We start from the raw sequence: 15,772 nt of genomic DNA on the forward strand, positions 1-15,772 counted from the left end.
TCTGCCCTCACTCATATCAACTTCTTCCCCAATTTGTTATCATCTTTCTATCTGTATTCTTTTTTTTCTTCTTTTTTTTTTAAGGACAGCACAGTTGTTAATCATTAATAACAAAATATCTTCCTTTTTTTCTGAAGGCTACCACCTTATAATGAAAAGAAAAACTCTGTAAAGTTGTTTAGAGTACAGCAGCTGTTATAACATTGTCACTGGAACATCCATCTTCCTTTTAAGTGCTACCTTCATATTTTCAGTCACAGGATATGCTAGTTAATGTTGCTCTGACTTCAAAACTGTTAGCCAGCCATTGTAAATAGTTCCATGTTAAATAAGATAGGCTTTAATTGTCTGATTACAATCTACCTACTGAATAAGTGAAGGAGTTTTAAGCTTTGTGTTTTCTTTCTGTCATTTATTGAACATCAGATTTTGGAAGGATATTTGGTGCTTGCTATGACTCAAGAAGAGAATATGCAGTTTATGTTGTTCTAATCATTGTTCTAGGATTTTATTTTTACATCGTGTTTTTATTTCATTCTATAATTTTGCAACTGTACTTACCAGTATGGATGTGCCAGTATTTGAACCCATTATTGGGAAAACATGAATGGGAGATTATGAACATTCAAACCATGATAACTTGAACATAGGTTCATCCTCACACAAAAAAAAAATACTCCTTCCATTTATAATCATGTCACTTCCTATTTTTTCTTTAGGTCATTTCTACCGCATAGAAGGAAGAAAGGATTATCTGCTTTGTGGCAATAGCTCAGATGCAGGGTAAGGTACACTGAAAATTACATACTACCTGTCTAAACCAAATGTAAAAAATATCACTCTAAACTTAAAAAGCTAATTTAGCTACCTAACTTCACAGTCAATAATATGTGGTTATGGTTCATAGTAAGTAAGCACTTGAATGAGTAAAAATGTTAAGTGAGAAAATACTTCACTGTAACTTTCTTTTAAAAACTCTTACATAACTAGAAAATTCCATTTCAGCAGGTAGATATTGCATTATCAATGACTTCAGAACATACTTTATCATGGGTTTCATGCCATTTCTCGTCTCTAAAATAGGCATGGGGCACTGGGACTTATGACCAACTTTTGGGAAGACATCTTCAGGATTCTTCTGTCTGTGGACTGCATGCATGGCACTGTCTTGCTCTCTCTTTGTGTGTCTTGGGTTTGTGTGGCAAGGTTTTGGTAGCAGGGGGGCTAGAGGGGCAGCTTCTGTGAGAAGCTGCTAGAAGCTTCCCCTATGTCTGACAGAGCCATTGCCAGCCGGCTCCAAGATGGACCTGCCGCTGGCCAAGGCTGAGCCAATCAGCAATGGTTGTAACGCCTCTGTAATAACATATTTAAGAAGGAATAAAAAAACAACCAAACAATCTGTGCATCTGCAGCCGGAGAGAGGAGTGAGAATATGTGAGAGAAAACTCTGCAGACGCCAAGGTCAGTGAAGAAGGAGGGGCAGGAGGTGCTCCAGGTGCCAGAGCAGAGATTCCCCTGCAGCCCATGGTGAACACCATGGTGAGGCACGTTGTCCCCCTGCAGCCCATGGAGGGTAACGGTGGAGCAGGTGGATGCCTGAAGGAGGCTGTGACCCCGTGGGAAGCCTGTGCTGGAGCAGGATCCTGGCAGGACCTGTGGACCAGTGGGGAGAGGAGCCCACACTGGAGCAGGTTTGCTGGCAGGACCTGTGACCCCGCGGGGGACCCATGCCAGAGCAGTCTCTTCCTGAAGGATTGTACCCTATGGAAGGGACCCATGCTGGAGCAGTTTGTGGAGAACTGCAGCCTGTGGGAAGGACTGACATTGGAGAAGTTTGTGGAGGACTGTCTCCCATGGGAGAGACCCCATTCTGGAGCAGGGGAAGAGTGTGAGGAGTCCTCCCCCTGAGGAGGAAGGAGTGGCAGAGACAATGTGTGGTGAACTGACTGCAACCCCCATTCCCTGTCCTCCTGCGCCACTGTGGGGGAGGAGGTAGAGAAATCGGGAGGAAAGTTAAGCCCGGGAAAAAGGGAGGGGTGGGGGGAAAGTGTTTTAAGATTTAGTTTTTATTTTCTCATTACCCTACTGTGATTGGATTGGTAATAAACTAATTTCATTGAGTTTGTTTTGCCCGTGATGTTAACTGATCAATGATCTCTCCCTGTCCTTATCTCAACCCACGAGCCTTTCATTACATTTTCTCTCCCCTATCCAACTGAGGAAGGGAGTGATAGAGCGGCTTTGGTGGGCACTTGGCATCCAGCCAGGGTCAACCCACCACATTGTGACAGTTCTTTGTAACAAAAGCACATAATTCTGTATTCTAATGATATATTAGTCCATCCCTTGGTTTTGGTTGGTTATGTCTTTTAAACAGGTATACTTAAATCTTTTTTTGGAAGCATTTTGTGTATATATGTAAGTAACTATGAGATAATTCTATGTGTGTGTGTAAGTATGCATCTAATATACACGCACATATATGAAAAGAAATCTTTATAGTGGCTTTCTGTGGAGGTTTTGGAGTCAGGAACCTCTTCTACCCTTCAATAATGGAATCATAACTGAAACAGTGTGCCTGCAGTTGATATTAAGATTGGATCACTTACCATCAAAACTGAAATGCACAGTTTCAGGAGATAAAAGTATCACTATGATGGTTATTTGCTGTTGAGGAATTGGTAGAATTTGTTGATTTGACTTGACTAATTCACAAACCTGAAGAAACCAAGAAGTCTGGTATGCCAGCCCTGCTGACAGACAAAATTCAGCATGAAATATGTATACTGACTTGCTTTTTTTTTTTTGCATGGAAGTATTCACCTTATGGAATCTCTGTGTAAATACATTGTTTCCATTGAAGAGGTATCTGCAGAGGTAATAACAAACTTGGGAATAAGTTTTATTTTGTGTATAATGGTGAAAGATGGTAGGAAGAAAGATTTTTGTTTACTTATTTGCTCTTTTCTGGCTCTTTTTGAAGAACACTCTTTTCCTCACTAATTTTTAAAATGTTGTAAGCTACAAATAGCAGCCCCCTTCACGGATTAGACCTAATGAACTTTCATTAGAAGCTCAAGGTACAATAATTTAAAAACAATTTTAATGTTATATGATTTTTTTGTATGCATTGCTTTACTTTTTTTTTCTTCCTTTTTTTCCTTCTAGTAAATGTCCAGAAGACTTTATCTGTGTGAAAGCTGGTAGAAACCCTAACTATGGATATACTAGCTTTGACACATTCAGTTGGGCTTTCTTGTCACTATTTCGACTGATGACACAGGACTACTGGGAAAATCTTTATCAGCTGGTGAGTGTATAGTAAAAATTGTGGTTAATGTCTTACTGGCCCCAAATCAAACATGGAAAGACCATTCATATTTATATTACATGCCATTGCTATTGTTAGCAATTGAAAATGAACAGTATTTATGAAAGACAGCAAATTCAGTTGCAGAATTAGACGTGGGCACTTGCTGCAGAATTTCACATGATTTCTGAAGAGGCATCTGAGGTTTTTTTGATCTTTTATTTAATTTTTATAGTGTATGTTTCATTTTGTGCCTCATGATAAGATCTTATTTTCAAAAATTTTAATAGTGAGTTTAAATTGTATATAATTGTATAAAATACCCTGTGACAGCAAAATCTGAATCTTAATTTCTGTACTTTGAATCCTGTTTTTGATAACTAAGAATGCATGTCTTGATATAAATTACTTTTCTTACCATAGCTTTTCATTATATGGTGTGTGAAAATCTGTTAATTATAACAAATATTATCTTTCAGTTATTTAATCAATTGTGCAATCTTTAATTCTTTTGGTTATTTCAAGGGGAAGGCATGCTAGTACACGATAAGCATACTAAGCATCCAGCCTGTGATGTGTGATTTACATTAACTACTCTGATCCCACATACTTGTCAAGATTATTAGGTGTTAAAAGAGATTTGTCTCAAAGCAGCATGATCCTTAAACATGTTTTTCACATACATGAATGCTCCCTTTATTTTGATTACTTTGTAATTCAGAAAGCTTGTATGATCTTATTACAGAAGGAAGAACAACTCAGTAATAGTTTTGCACTTTTCAAATTCAGTAAATGCTTGTGAACTGCAGAACTGATGCATGTCTTCACCAGATGGATCATTTCTCTTCTTCTCCTATAGACGCTACGAGCTGTTGGCAAAACATACATGATATTTTTTGTTCTGGTCATTTTTCTGGGTTCCTTCTATTTGATTAACCTGATTTTGGCTGTGGTTGCCATGGCCTATGAAGAACAAAATCAAGCAACTATGGTTGAAGCTGAACAGAGGGAGGCAGACTTGCAGCAGATGCTTGATCAGTTGAGGAAGCAGCAGGAAGAAGCTCAGGTATTTTGTAACAAGAGTTTGAGCTTTAGTATATTCCTTTGCATGCTATTCATTCAAACCAAAACCAATAATTAAATTAACATATTAAAAAAAAAGCACCATTCTGTTACGTACCTCACAATACTTTAGACTGCTTTCTCTATGGCTTTTGATTGCTTTAAATGTATAATGTCTAAAGCATTAATGATTTCTGGACTAAGAACAAAAAGTACTCCCCAAATCAGAATCATAATTTTAAAATAAATATTTCTTATCTAGGGGTAGTATCTAGTAATCATGATGATGTTCCAAATTCTCAGCTTATAAATAATTGCAATACTTGTGAAATACTTGTCAAGCGTTGATCAGAGTTTAAAATATTTTTATCCATAAATTTCTGACTAATTTTTGCTACTTGTGTTATCACCAGTGAATCAAAAACTGGAAGTAGAACCCCAAAGTTTATTCCGAAGAGCGGGTTAAGGAAGCTGTTACTTACAATAACAGTTAAAATTAGTTTACTAAATTAATACAAACTGAAGCATGACTATGTTTAGCTCTTTTGTTTGCAATTGCATTCACTCTAATTAATAAATTCATTAATTTTCAAGTGTTTTCTGATGAACAATTAGCACAATTGGCACAACGCCGTACACAGTGTGGGCTGACTCCATGATATAGATGCAAAGTAGAACCCTGTTCGAACAGCAACTTCCATAACTGCCCTTTTATTTTAACTCATATTAAAGAATTCCATTTGAAATTTTGCACAAATCTATCTAGGCTTTTGTCACACATCTAGAAGTAATTTGATATAAATCTTAGGAACAAGGTCTATAGCTTTCTTTAAAAAATGGTGTGATTTGTAAAGCCTCACATTAAATAATTGCTGTGGCAGGCAATAGCAGCAGCTGCAGCAGAGATGACCGAGTACAGTGGTGAAAGTGGGATTGGTGGACCCTCAGATAGTTCTTCAGAAGCGTCCAAGCTTAGCTCAAAAAGTGCCAAAGAAAGGAGAAATAGAAGGAAGAAAAGAAGGCAGAAGGAGCTCTCTGGAGAAGAGGATGGCATGAAGGATGAAAATCTTCCAAAATCTGAATCAGATGGCAGTATCAGAAGGAAAGGTTTCCGTTTTTCTTTCGAAGGGAACAGACTTGCTTATGGGAAGCCATTCACATCACCCCACCAGGTACTGCGAATAGTGCAGTTGTCATTTTTGGGGTTTGTGAGATAACTATAATATCCAACAAACTTTACTGCAACTTTGCAAAATAATACAACCAAGGAAAAATAATGGTGTGTTATTTTAAATACCGACTTACTGTTGATATTAGTTTCTAGAGTGTACCTAAACAAGTGTTTTGATCTCTCTCATTTTACTGTTTAGGATCTGGTGGGTCTTAATATGCACAGCAGCATTGCATTTGCCTAGTTAATGTGAAATAGAAATCCCTTTTTAATTCATAAAAGGAAAACTTGAGTATAATGTATCAATGTAGAAGACTAAGAGTATTTGATATCTTTTAACATAATGCATGATCTATGTAGATCATTAGAATTTCCAGAAGTCTTGATTTTTCTCTTTAATACAGAGATGGAAACTACTATGTTCATTTTTTTTCTCCAATAATTGTTTTAGGTATACTGTAAATTTACCCATTGAAATGACTGTCATCTCTAGTGCATGTGCCTGAAATCTGCCTAAGGCACTGTGTTAAAAATAACATTGCCAGATTCCTGGGGAATACAAATTATTATTTTTTTAATACATAGACATGCATTTTGTATATTTATAATCTTCAGCTGGTCATTTTGTTTGTTTCCTTTGCAGTCTTTATTGAGTGTTCGTGGCTCCCTGTTTTCTCCGAGACGTAGTAGCAGAACAAGTCTTTTCAGTTTTAGAGAATACGGAAGAGAGAGAGGATCTGAAAATGACTTTGCTGATGATGAGCACAGCACGTTTGAGGATAACGGGAGCAGAAGAGGTTCTCTCTTTTTGCCACGCAGACACAGTGAACGGCGCAGTAGTAATATTAGTCAGGCCAGTAGATCATCAAGAAAGCTGATGTTGTTTCCAGTGAATGGGAAGATGCACAGTGCTGTAGATTGCAATGGAGTGGTTTCCTTAGTGGATGGACCACCAAGTCTATTGTCGCCTACTGGACAGCTTCTGCCAGAAGTGATAATAGATAAACCGACAACTGATGACAATGTAAGGAAGTTTTAAATTACTCCAGGTTTCGTGACCTTTCTTTATTGCACCAGACAATGTTTTAATGGATTGAAGTGCTTTGAAAATCGTTGAGAAGTTGTGAATGCTGTTGCGTATCTTACTGTAATGAAATGCGTTTATGGTGATTCACTCAAAAGTGAGAGTCTGAAGCATGAAAGTGAAAGAGAACAAAGTAGCACATTTTTATATACCCGCAGAGCAAGAATATGCATGCACCTGCATAGTGAATCAAATTAGTAATGTTCCATTGCTAAATCTGTTTTAGAATCCAAAATAGGGTGCTCAGCTTTCTAAACATTCTGCATATTATTATGTTATTTTGATTTTTTTCTTTCTTTATGGTTTTAGCCTTCCTTTACATGTATTTCCTAATTCTCTATCAGTAATCTGCTGGTTCTACTTTTTTCCCCCGTCCATATATTTGGTATTGTGCAAATGTAGCGTAGCCTTTAAGATTATGTTGATATTTTAGAAGCTCTGAAAGCTTTTTTTCTCCTGGGTCTCAGAGATGATCTGAGTTTCTCACTGCCTAGGGATTAGAGTATAATTAAAGAAAAAAAAAAAAAAGGTACATGCAAATTCATCCATTTCTCCCTCTGGTCAGTTTCCCCTTTTCCCTCAGTCTGCTTTAGGAATGGAGCAGAGGGATCTGTTGCATGTTTTTTCCTAGAAACCTTTTTTTGAAACAAAAATTTTTAGACAGGTCACAGCATCTGAAAGTACATCAGCCAGATTCCTTACAGTTATAATCTTCTAGCAGTTTATTATACTTTTGTTGTCATGCATTTATTTAATTTACTGAAAAATAAATCTACCCATGCTCATACATAGAATCATAGAATCGTTAAGGTTGGAAAAGAGCCTTAAGATCATCGAGTCCAACCGTTAACCTATCACTGCTAAGGCCACCACTAAACCATGTCCTCAAGCACCATGTCTACCCATCTTTTAAATACCTCCAAGGATGGAGACTCAACCACTTCCCTGGGCAGCCTGTTCCAGTGCCTGACTACCCTTTCGGTGAAGAAGCTTTTGCTAATATCCAACCTAAACTTCCCCTGGTGCAGCTTGAGGCCATTTCCTCTCATTCCATCACTTGTTACTTGGGAGAAGAGACCAACCCCCACCTCGCTACAACCTCCTTTCAGGTAGTTGTAGAGAGCAATAAAGTCTCCCCTGAGCATCCTCTTCTCCAGGCTAAACAACCCCAGCTCCCTCAGCTGCTCCTCATAAGACTTGTGCTCTAGACCCTTCACCAGCTTCGTTGCCCTTCTCTGGAGGTGCTCCAGCACCTCTATGTCCTTCTTGTAGGGAGGGGCCCAAAACTGAACACAGTGCTCGAGGTGCGGCCTCACCAGTGCTGAGTACAGGGGCACTGTCACCTCCCTGGTCCTGCTGGCCACACTATTCCTGATACAGGCCAGGATGCTGTTGGCTGCTTTGGGCACCTGGGCACACTGCTGGCTCGTATTCAGCCGGCTGTCGACCAACACCCCCAGGTCCTTTTCTGCCAGACAGCTCTCCAGCCACTCTTCCCCTACCCTGTAGCATTGCATGGGGTTGTTGTGACCCAAGTGCAGAACCCAGCACTTGGCCTTGTTGAACCTCATACAGCTGGCCTCGGCCCATCGATCCAGCCTGTCCAGATCCCTCTGTAGAGCCTTGCTACCCTCCAGCAGATCAACGCTTCCACCCAACTTGGTGTCATCTGCAAACTTACTGAGGGTGCACTCAATCCCCTCATCCAGATCATCAATGAAGATGTTGAACAGGACCGGCCCCAGTACTGAGCCCTGGGGAACACCACTTGTGACTGGCTGCCAACTGGATTTGACTCCATTCACCACCACTCTCTGGGCTCGGCTGTCCAGCCAGTTTTTAACCCAGCGTACAGTGCGCTTATGCAAGCCATGAGCAGCCAGCTTCTCCAGGAGAATGAAAGAATACATTCAAAAGAGAATACATTCAAAACTTCTTTATCATAGAATCATAGAATGGTTTGGGTTGGAAGGAACCTTAGAGATCATCTGGTTCCAAACCCCCTGCCACAGGCAGGGAAACCTTCTACTCGACCAGGTTGCTCAAAGCCCCATCCAGCCTGGCCTTGAAGATTTCCAGGGATAATTGAGGTGTGTTCAATGACACAACTATAACACAGCTTTCAAATTTTTTTAATAAAATACTTTAAAACAAGTATTCATTTTTGGGTCAATGAAGTTGGTGGTCTTTTGTTTCTTCAGCTGAAACACAAAATAAGTCAGAGATGATAGCTATTCAATGTAAAAGATATCCTTTAAATTAGTTTTGAATTGGTATAGAGATCAAGACTGATCTATAAAAATTACTTTTAAAGAATAATTGTTATTGCAGAAAACTTCCTAGCCTAAATCACTTCTTAGAAGTATCTTGTGATTGAACTCATTTAGAAGTGAAATATTGGTAGAGAAAGCATGGAACTGGGAACTGGGAATTTTGCTGATTCCAGTGCTGCAACGATCTTGGTTTGTTTCCTTGGCTATGGCCTCCTCCAAAATTTCCTTGTCTAATGTGGAGTTAATAGTAGTTAACTATAATGGAATGGTAATCTGGGAACCAAATATCAAAATCTTTTTTTAGTATTTTATAAGTATTAACAGTATTCAGAAGTATAACTTGAAAATAGTAATTTAAAAAAATACTAGGCTTATGTTATACATATAACGGAAAAAAATCTGATGTAACAATGCTTAAATAAAAAGCTTTATATATTATGAATTAATTGAAACTAAAGAGTCTTTCTGATACCTGTTTTGCAGTATTTCGAAAGTTGAATTTAATTTGCGTGCCTTTTTTTTTTTTTTAATAGAGCACTACTACAGAAATAGAAATAAAAAAGAGGCGTACAAGTTCATATCAAATACCAATGGAGTTGCTGGAGGATCCTAATTTAAGGCAAAGAGCCATGAGTATAGCTGGCATTATCACAAATACAATGGAAGGTGCGTTGTAACTGCAGATGCGTGAACTTTTTTGACGTAGTCTTTGACTTGCTGGAAGGTGTTGTATCACAGTGCACATACAGAAGACAAAAAATATGTAGCCGTAGCAAATACATATACTGAATAATAGAACAGAAGTGCATGTACCTAGTGAAAAAAGAAATGAAGGAATCTGATAAGCAGGCTAAACTAAGAAACACATTGTAGTTAAAATAGATAATGTGTATGTGTTTTATACTAGTTATTCATGTTCAGCAATACCATTATTGGAAGAAATGCCTTGTGATAAATTTTCCACTAACTATACTGTAAAAAAGTTACAGAAAACTAAAGGCCAGGCCTTAGTTAATATGGAGAAGGAAATTTGTAGTAGGATTATTTGGAACAGTTAAATTATTATTAGTGAAATTCTTGAAAAAGCTTGAATAGTTTTCAGAAACCTATTCATGGTGAAATGAATCTTATTTTTTCCTGAAAATAAATAATTACACATTTGAGAGAACTCTGAAGTTGGAAGTTTTACTGAGAAAACTGTCCCTAAATGTACGCGTAAATGTATTTTTAAAACAAGATTGTATGATATTAAAAATAGGCAACTTTTTCAATTATTAGCTGAAAACTCTTGAAGTTTTTCTTCTAAAACCTTTTCAGTCAGCAACAATAAGTTAAGTTCCTGGAAATCTGAGGAGGTTCCTCCAAACATCCTTAATGGTTCCAGGGGTAAGGATTAAAACCTGAAAAAGCAGATAAACAAAAATTTATCTTTCTTTTCTCCAAAACTTGATCACTATACATTTCTTTTTTTCCTAGAACTTGAAGAATCCAGGCAAAAATGTCCACCTTGCTGGTATAAGTTCGCCCGCACTTTCTTAATTTGGAATTGTTGGGAGCCCTGGTTAAAAGTAAAGAATGTAGTTGAATTTATTGTAATGGATCCATTTGTTGATCTGGCTATCACTGTTTGCATAATTTTAAACACGCTGTTTATGGCTATGGAACATTATCCAATGACTCCTGAATTCAATAATGTACTTAAAATAGGAAATCAGGTAAGTCCATTAAACTGCGTAACTAGATACACTTGGAACCTGGTTTCTCTTTGAAATAGAATTACTTTTATTATCGTTCCATAAAATAAATGTGAAAGGTTTAATTGTACTAAAAATAGTCTAAAAATATATTTTGATATATGTTGTATTTAAGAGTTTGATTTCTATATTCAAATTTCTACAAATAGAGTTTTCAACAACCAGAGTTTGAATGGCATGAAACCGAAAGAAATCTGACTTGTTTTTGTTTAGTATTACAAAAAAGTAGGAGCCAAATTACATCCTTTCTATTGTAAGTATCACTGATAACACAAGAGGAGTTGGATGTTATTTTGGATTATTATTTTGCACTGTTACTTTTATGTTATTTTTGTATTTCCATGAAGAATGTTGCTTTGATTGGTCCATAACAATTTGGAAGGCAAAGAATGTGTGACTTATTCCAAGAGTGTCTGTTGAGACAGTTGGGTTTTGTTCCCTAGTGGACACAGTTTGGGGTGGGGTTTGGGGTGGTTGGTTGGTTTGTTTTATAATGGCAATAATACAGATAATGTTATCGGCTATACTTCTTAACTTATGCTTATTGTAAGTGGTAATTCTGGTGATTATGATGTAGCAAAAGAATAAACTAATTTGATTATTAGAATATATGAAATTCGAGACATGTTGGGAACATATTCAGGTTAAATCCAGAGTTGTTAATGTGTCAATGTTTAAATTGTATGCTGATATTTTTAGCCAATACAAACATAGTTCAATGTTTTTGCCTTAACCTGGAGTCAGAGATCACTGTCTGTGGAAGATAATCATGTCATGTTGCTGTTTAAAATAGATTCAGGATGTATTTGAGGAAAAAGGCAGGGAAGATGAATAGGTGAGGATCAATAGCTGTTGCAGAGGATTGTCTTATGATCATGCCTGCGTGCTTTACCCAGGAAACACAACCATTTTTTTCCTTTCATATGCAATGAAGTAGCTTAATATTAATCTAATTTTGAGCTGTATGAGTGTAAGTGTACCTTCGTGCTGATAAGAATTTATGTTTACTCCCAGTCAGCTAAAATACCACTATAATACAGGTGTAGTTTCAGTGGTTGAGTTCTTGCTTTTTGGACTGTGTAGCACTATCTTTTAAAGACTGCCAAATGCTCCTGATTTTTTTTAAAGTTTGTTCATCTTTCTAATAAAAGATAATAATTTATGCAGTTCTGTAGATACTGATGTTCATACATCTACAGTAAATACAATGAATTTACTCCCTTTTTCAGAGACATTTGCCTTCTCCTTCAGAAGGCATCAGAGGCATTCAGAGGCAGAAAGGAGTTTTACTTCAAACATGAGCCTCAGCACAATTGGCCTTTTTTTTTTGGCAGCTAGAAAGAGGAGATACGCTTACTGTATCTGTGAGTTCTCATGAAGACTTCATTTAATAGCACATCACTCTCTAATTTATGACCAATTCATATTTTTCCACACACGTTTGTTAAAGCAGCTTCTGCTGTGGCAAGAGCAACTGTTATTACCTTGCTGAGGAAAGTTCCTTTAATTAGATGGATGCCAGATATGAGGAGCAAACAGGAGGCCTGTTAGGAATAGTTTACTCTTCACTAGTTACTAAATGCATCTCGAGTTTAACTAAAGTTAACAGAGATATGCTACAGCTCATTTTGATGTTGCCACTTATCTTCTCTGTGACGTTCAGCTTGTGAGAATTTCCTTACTGACATCCTGCTGTAAGAGGGTTGTTACTTCTTACTTAAGTTGTTCTTTACCTGCTGGTTCAACTTACTCATACTCATCTATAAAGTAACAATAAATGTTCTTCCTTCAGGTTTTTACTGGAATTTTTGCAGCAGAAATGGTTCTCAAGATAATTGCCATGCATCCTTTTTATTATTTCCAAGTTGGCTGGAATATTTTCGATAGTTTTATAGTTACCCTTAGTTTGGTGGAGCTTTTTCTGTCAAATGTGGATGGATTATCCGTTCTCCGATCATTCAGATTGGTAAATAAATTAGTGTTAATAATATATCTGCATTAATTAATGCATTATATTTGTATTTTAACTGTACTTACATAAATAAGACACTTTTTAGTAATATTATGTATTTTTTTTGCTAAGTATCACAGGATATCTCTGCAAGCATGTTTTACAAAATTATTTATATTATCACTGAATAGTGTGTGTCGTTTTATAGTTCAGAAGCAACTAAGTATTTTTTCAAGGGAAAGAGCTATAATTTTATTGTAATTGTTTTAACATGGATGGGTAAAGCACAGTGAAGTGTACAATTTATTTAGCACATATTGAGAAATATAAATAAATAAAACATTTGTAGTCTTCTGTCTCCTTCCATATCTGGAAATTGCAAAAAGACTAGAAGGTTCTTCTAAAATATATGAATTATAAAATTAATATTTTTTTCAATTTAAAAAAGATTGATTTTTCTTTTCCCCCTTGGCAAAAAAAGGAATGCTTTATTTTATTAGAAAAAATATGTTTATTTTAAAAATGAGAAATGAGCTATGAGACATTCTTTCCCTGTGGTCTCTTTCCATTTTGCATTTCCATTTTGTTTTTATCTGAAAACAAAAAATGTTTAATACCTTTTTTATTTTGGGTGGGTTATGGGTACGAAAGAGTGTGAATTATACTTTTTCCCCTTCATAAGTTGAAATGCTTGACTTAGGGCTTGTATTTGGCTTTTATTTCCAGACTGTGGGTCTGTCTGATCCGTTTTAAATTTGTTGGAGGCAGTGTTCTTTTGGAAGACTCCATTCTTCAAGGATTTCAGAATCCTTTATTTTCCTTCACTAGAATCCTGTTGAGCTTTATTGTTTGGTTTTTTTTTTTTTTTAATTTGTTTCTGCACATAATGGTTGAGATGTATGCCATGTTCAGAATTCACTATCTGAACAAATTCAACCAGTGTGCTGTTTCTTTCATGTAGAAAAGAATACAGATATGCTACACAAAAAAAGAGCAAAGTCTAAAATTTATTAAGCTTTAAAAGTGTGGATTTTATGAAACTCCTATTTCTGTGTAAGTTATGGTTGTTGGACACATATTGAAATTTCTTCTTTTTGTTATTGCTGAGAGTCAGTAGTTCATAATCTGTTGTTTATTTCTATAGTGTTTTTGTAACTACTGCAAATAACGTCTCTGTATTTTTGTTTTTCAGTTGCGAGTTTTCAAATTGGCAAAATCTTGGCCAACTCTAAATATGCTGATAAAAATTATTGGCAACTCAGTGGGGGCTCTGGGGAATTTGACCCTGGTGCTGGCCATCATTGTGTTCATTTTCGCTGTGGTTGGGATGCAGCTGTTTGGGAAAAGCTACAAGGAATGTGTCTGCAAGATCTCTAAGAACTGTGAACTTCCACGCTGGCACATGCATGACTTTTTCCACTCTTTCTTGATTGTGTTTCGAGTGCTGTGTGGAGAATGGATAGAAACGATGTGGGACTGCATGGAAGTTGCAGGCCAGCCCATGTGCCTTACTGTCTTCATGATGGTTATGGTGATTGGAAATCTAGTGGTATGTGGACAAAATAATTTGAGAATTCATTGAGAAAGAATGGAAACAGAACCAGTAATGAGGTTTTTAAGCATTATTAAATGTGTTATTTAAATATGTTTTTTAGGATTTTGAATTTGTTACAAGTATGGGTTCTGAAATAGAGTTTTCTGTTTGTTAGATCTCTGATCCTATATAGAATCCTTAGCTTGGAGGATAAGCTGCCTCAGGGGTCTGGAGTGCAATTCAGAGAATATGGGTGAGAGAGAGAAGCATTGTATGTTCAGGTTTTTGTGGACTACTCCTGGTTACCTAGAGAGAGAGAGAGAGAGAGAAGAGCAAAGGCACCGCAAGTGTTATGCTCCCAGGATGGGAGTTTGCTGTTTGCAGAAGAGAACATAGCTGGGCCTTTTCTCCCTAACTGATTGAGGCATCACCTCCAATCACACATAACCAGGTTGTTTGTTGTTTTTTTTTTTTTTACTTTGTCTGCTCTCTCCTGTCTAAAAGACTGCTTTAACAGTCTTAGGCTCTGAAATTTAAGCCATTTTGATCCCCGCTTGCTGCACAGCCAACTTTTTACACAAATGGAGTGAGGAAATGTGAATTGGAAGGCAGTAGTTCTGCAGAAAAAACAGATTCAAATACTTAATGTTTTCTTTCACCTCTTCACCTTTTTGCTTTCTATTTCTTAAGTGCTTTTTACATACACTTTTAAAGCAGTTTGTATTGTATCTTCTTTTTCTCTTTCAGAGGAAAGCATCAGATCTGTACCAGTTTGTACATTACCATGTGTAAATTTGTCTTTTAAAATATGTTTTATATTTATTAACTCACCAGTATTTGAGGCCTTCATTGTTCCACCTTTTGCTCTGCTTTTCTCATTGCTTACTGAGTCTTCCTTTATTATTCTACATCTTTTCTTTAGGCAGCTGTCAGTAGCAAAAGAGATTTTAAATTAGCCATCCTGGAGGCATTCTTTAGGCATAAAATACCTAACAACAAGAATAAGCTAATTATCTTTAAACCAGCCATGCATTACTTCTAGTGGCACAGCCACTTGCTCCAGGATTTTTTACAAATCTATTGTCTTATAATGAAAAGAACTGTGAAATTGGTTGACCAAACAAAACATCCTCCTTAACTAGTTTTCTAAACCAGAAGGTGGAACTTTGTGGAATGAAGTATCCACCTCTGTGCATTTTTTCACAGTATTTACTGTATTCTGATTTTATGCTGTAGCTCTAGTAGAATTTCTTACATGAGTAGACAATCTCTGCTGTATGTTCAGGGCTCTGTTATCCAGTTGTCTTTCTGTGTTTCCAACACATAGTTTTCCCCTCTTGTCTTCAAAGCTGCAGAGAAGAGCTTTAAGAGGCTTTAGGAGCTGGTACCCTGCTGCTTTGGCTATCCTAATACCATTTCAGCTCCTGGTAAACTCTGGGCTTGTATAACTGGTATCTACTCTATGTTTTGTCTTGCCGTTGGAAGAGGATGACTTGGGGGTTAGGAGACAGGGTGTGCTTCACGTTTTTTAAGTCGCATACAGCAAAATATTTGTGTGAGTTTGGACCAGTGTTTAAGAAAGCTGTTTTCTGCACAGATCAGCTCTGTCTGCTGTTGCAGAGTGCTTCCCTAG

The 15,772-nt window shown here is 36.9% G+C and overlaps 1 protein-coding gene and 1 long non-coding RNA gene across 2 annotated transcripts in view; one reads left to right on the forward strand and one right to left on the reverse strand.

The window, feature by feature from the left end:
* The window catches only part of LOC104009975 (sodium channel protein type 2 subunit alpha), an 82,539-nt gene that overhangs the window by 36,957 nt on the left and 29,810 nt on the right, over window positions 1-15,772 (forward strand). The window contains exons 8-16 of the mRNA XM_087731667.1: window positions 720-783; window positions 3,169-3,310; window positions 4,170-4,376; window positions 5,254-5,544; window positions 6,187-6,567; window positions 9,434-9,566; window positions 10,377-10,615; window positions 12,447-12,620; window positions 13,798-14,154. Of these exons, the coding sequence (XP_087587793.1) occupies window positions 720-783; window positions 3,169-3,310; window positions 4,170-4,376; window positions 5,254-5,544; window positions 6,187-6,567; window positions 9,434-9,566; window positions 10,377-10,615; window positions 12,447-12,620; window positions 13,798-14,154 (1,988 nt within the window). The remainder of the gene's footprint in view (window positions 1-719; window positions 784-3,168; window positions 3,311-4,169; window positions 4,377-5,253; window positions 5,545-6,186; window positions 6,568-9,433; window positions 9,567-10,376; window positions 10,616-12,446; window positions 12,621-13,797; window positions 14,155-15,772) is intronic.
* Window positions 9,573-15,772, reverse strand: part of LOC148052357 (uncharacterized) — a 66,613-nt gene continuing 60,413 nt past the window's right edge. Inside the window, exons 6-7 of the long non-coding RNA XR_015698770.1 lie at window positions 14,971-15,065; window positions 9,573-10,300 (exon numbers count right to left, since the gene is read on the reverse strand). This is a non-coding gene — a long non-coding RNA (uncharacterized LOC148052357). The remainder of the gene's footprint in view (window positions 10,301-14,970; window positions 15,066-15,772) is intronic.

The sequence above is a fragment of the Nipponia nippon genome, unplaced genomic scaffold (assembly GCF_047370975.1).
Source record: "Nipponia nippon isolate SJK-2023a ecotype South Korea unplaced genomic scaffold, ASM4737097v1 scaffold_5, whole genome shotgun sequence".
In the NCBI taxonomy this organism is placed as follows: domain Eukaryota; kingdom Metazoa; phylum Chordata; class Aves; order Pelecaniformes; family Threskiornithidae; genus Nipponia; species Nipponia nippon.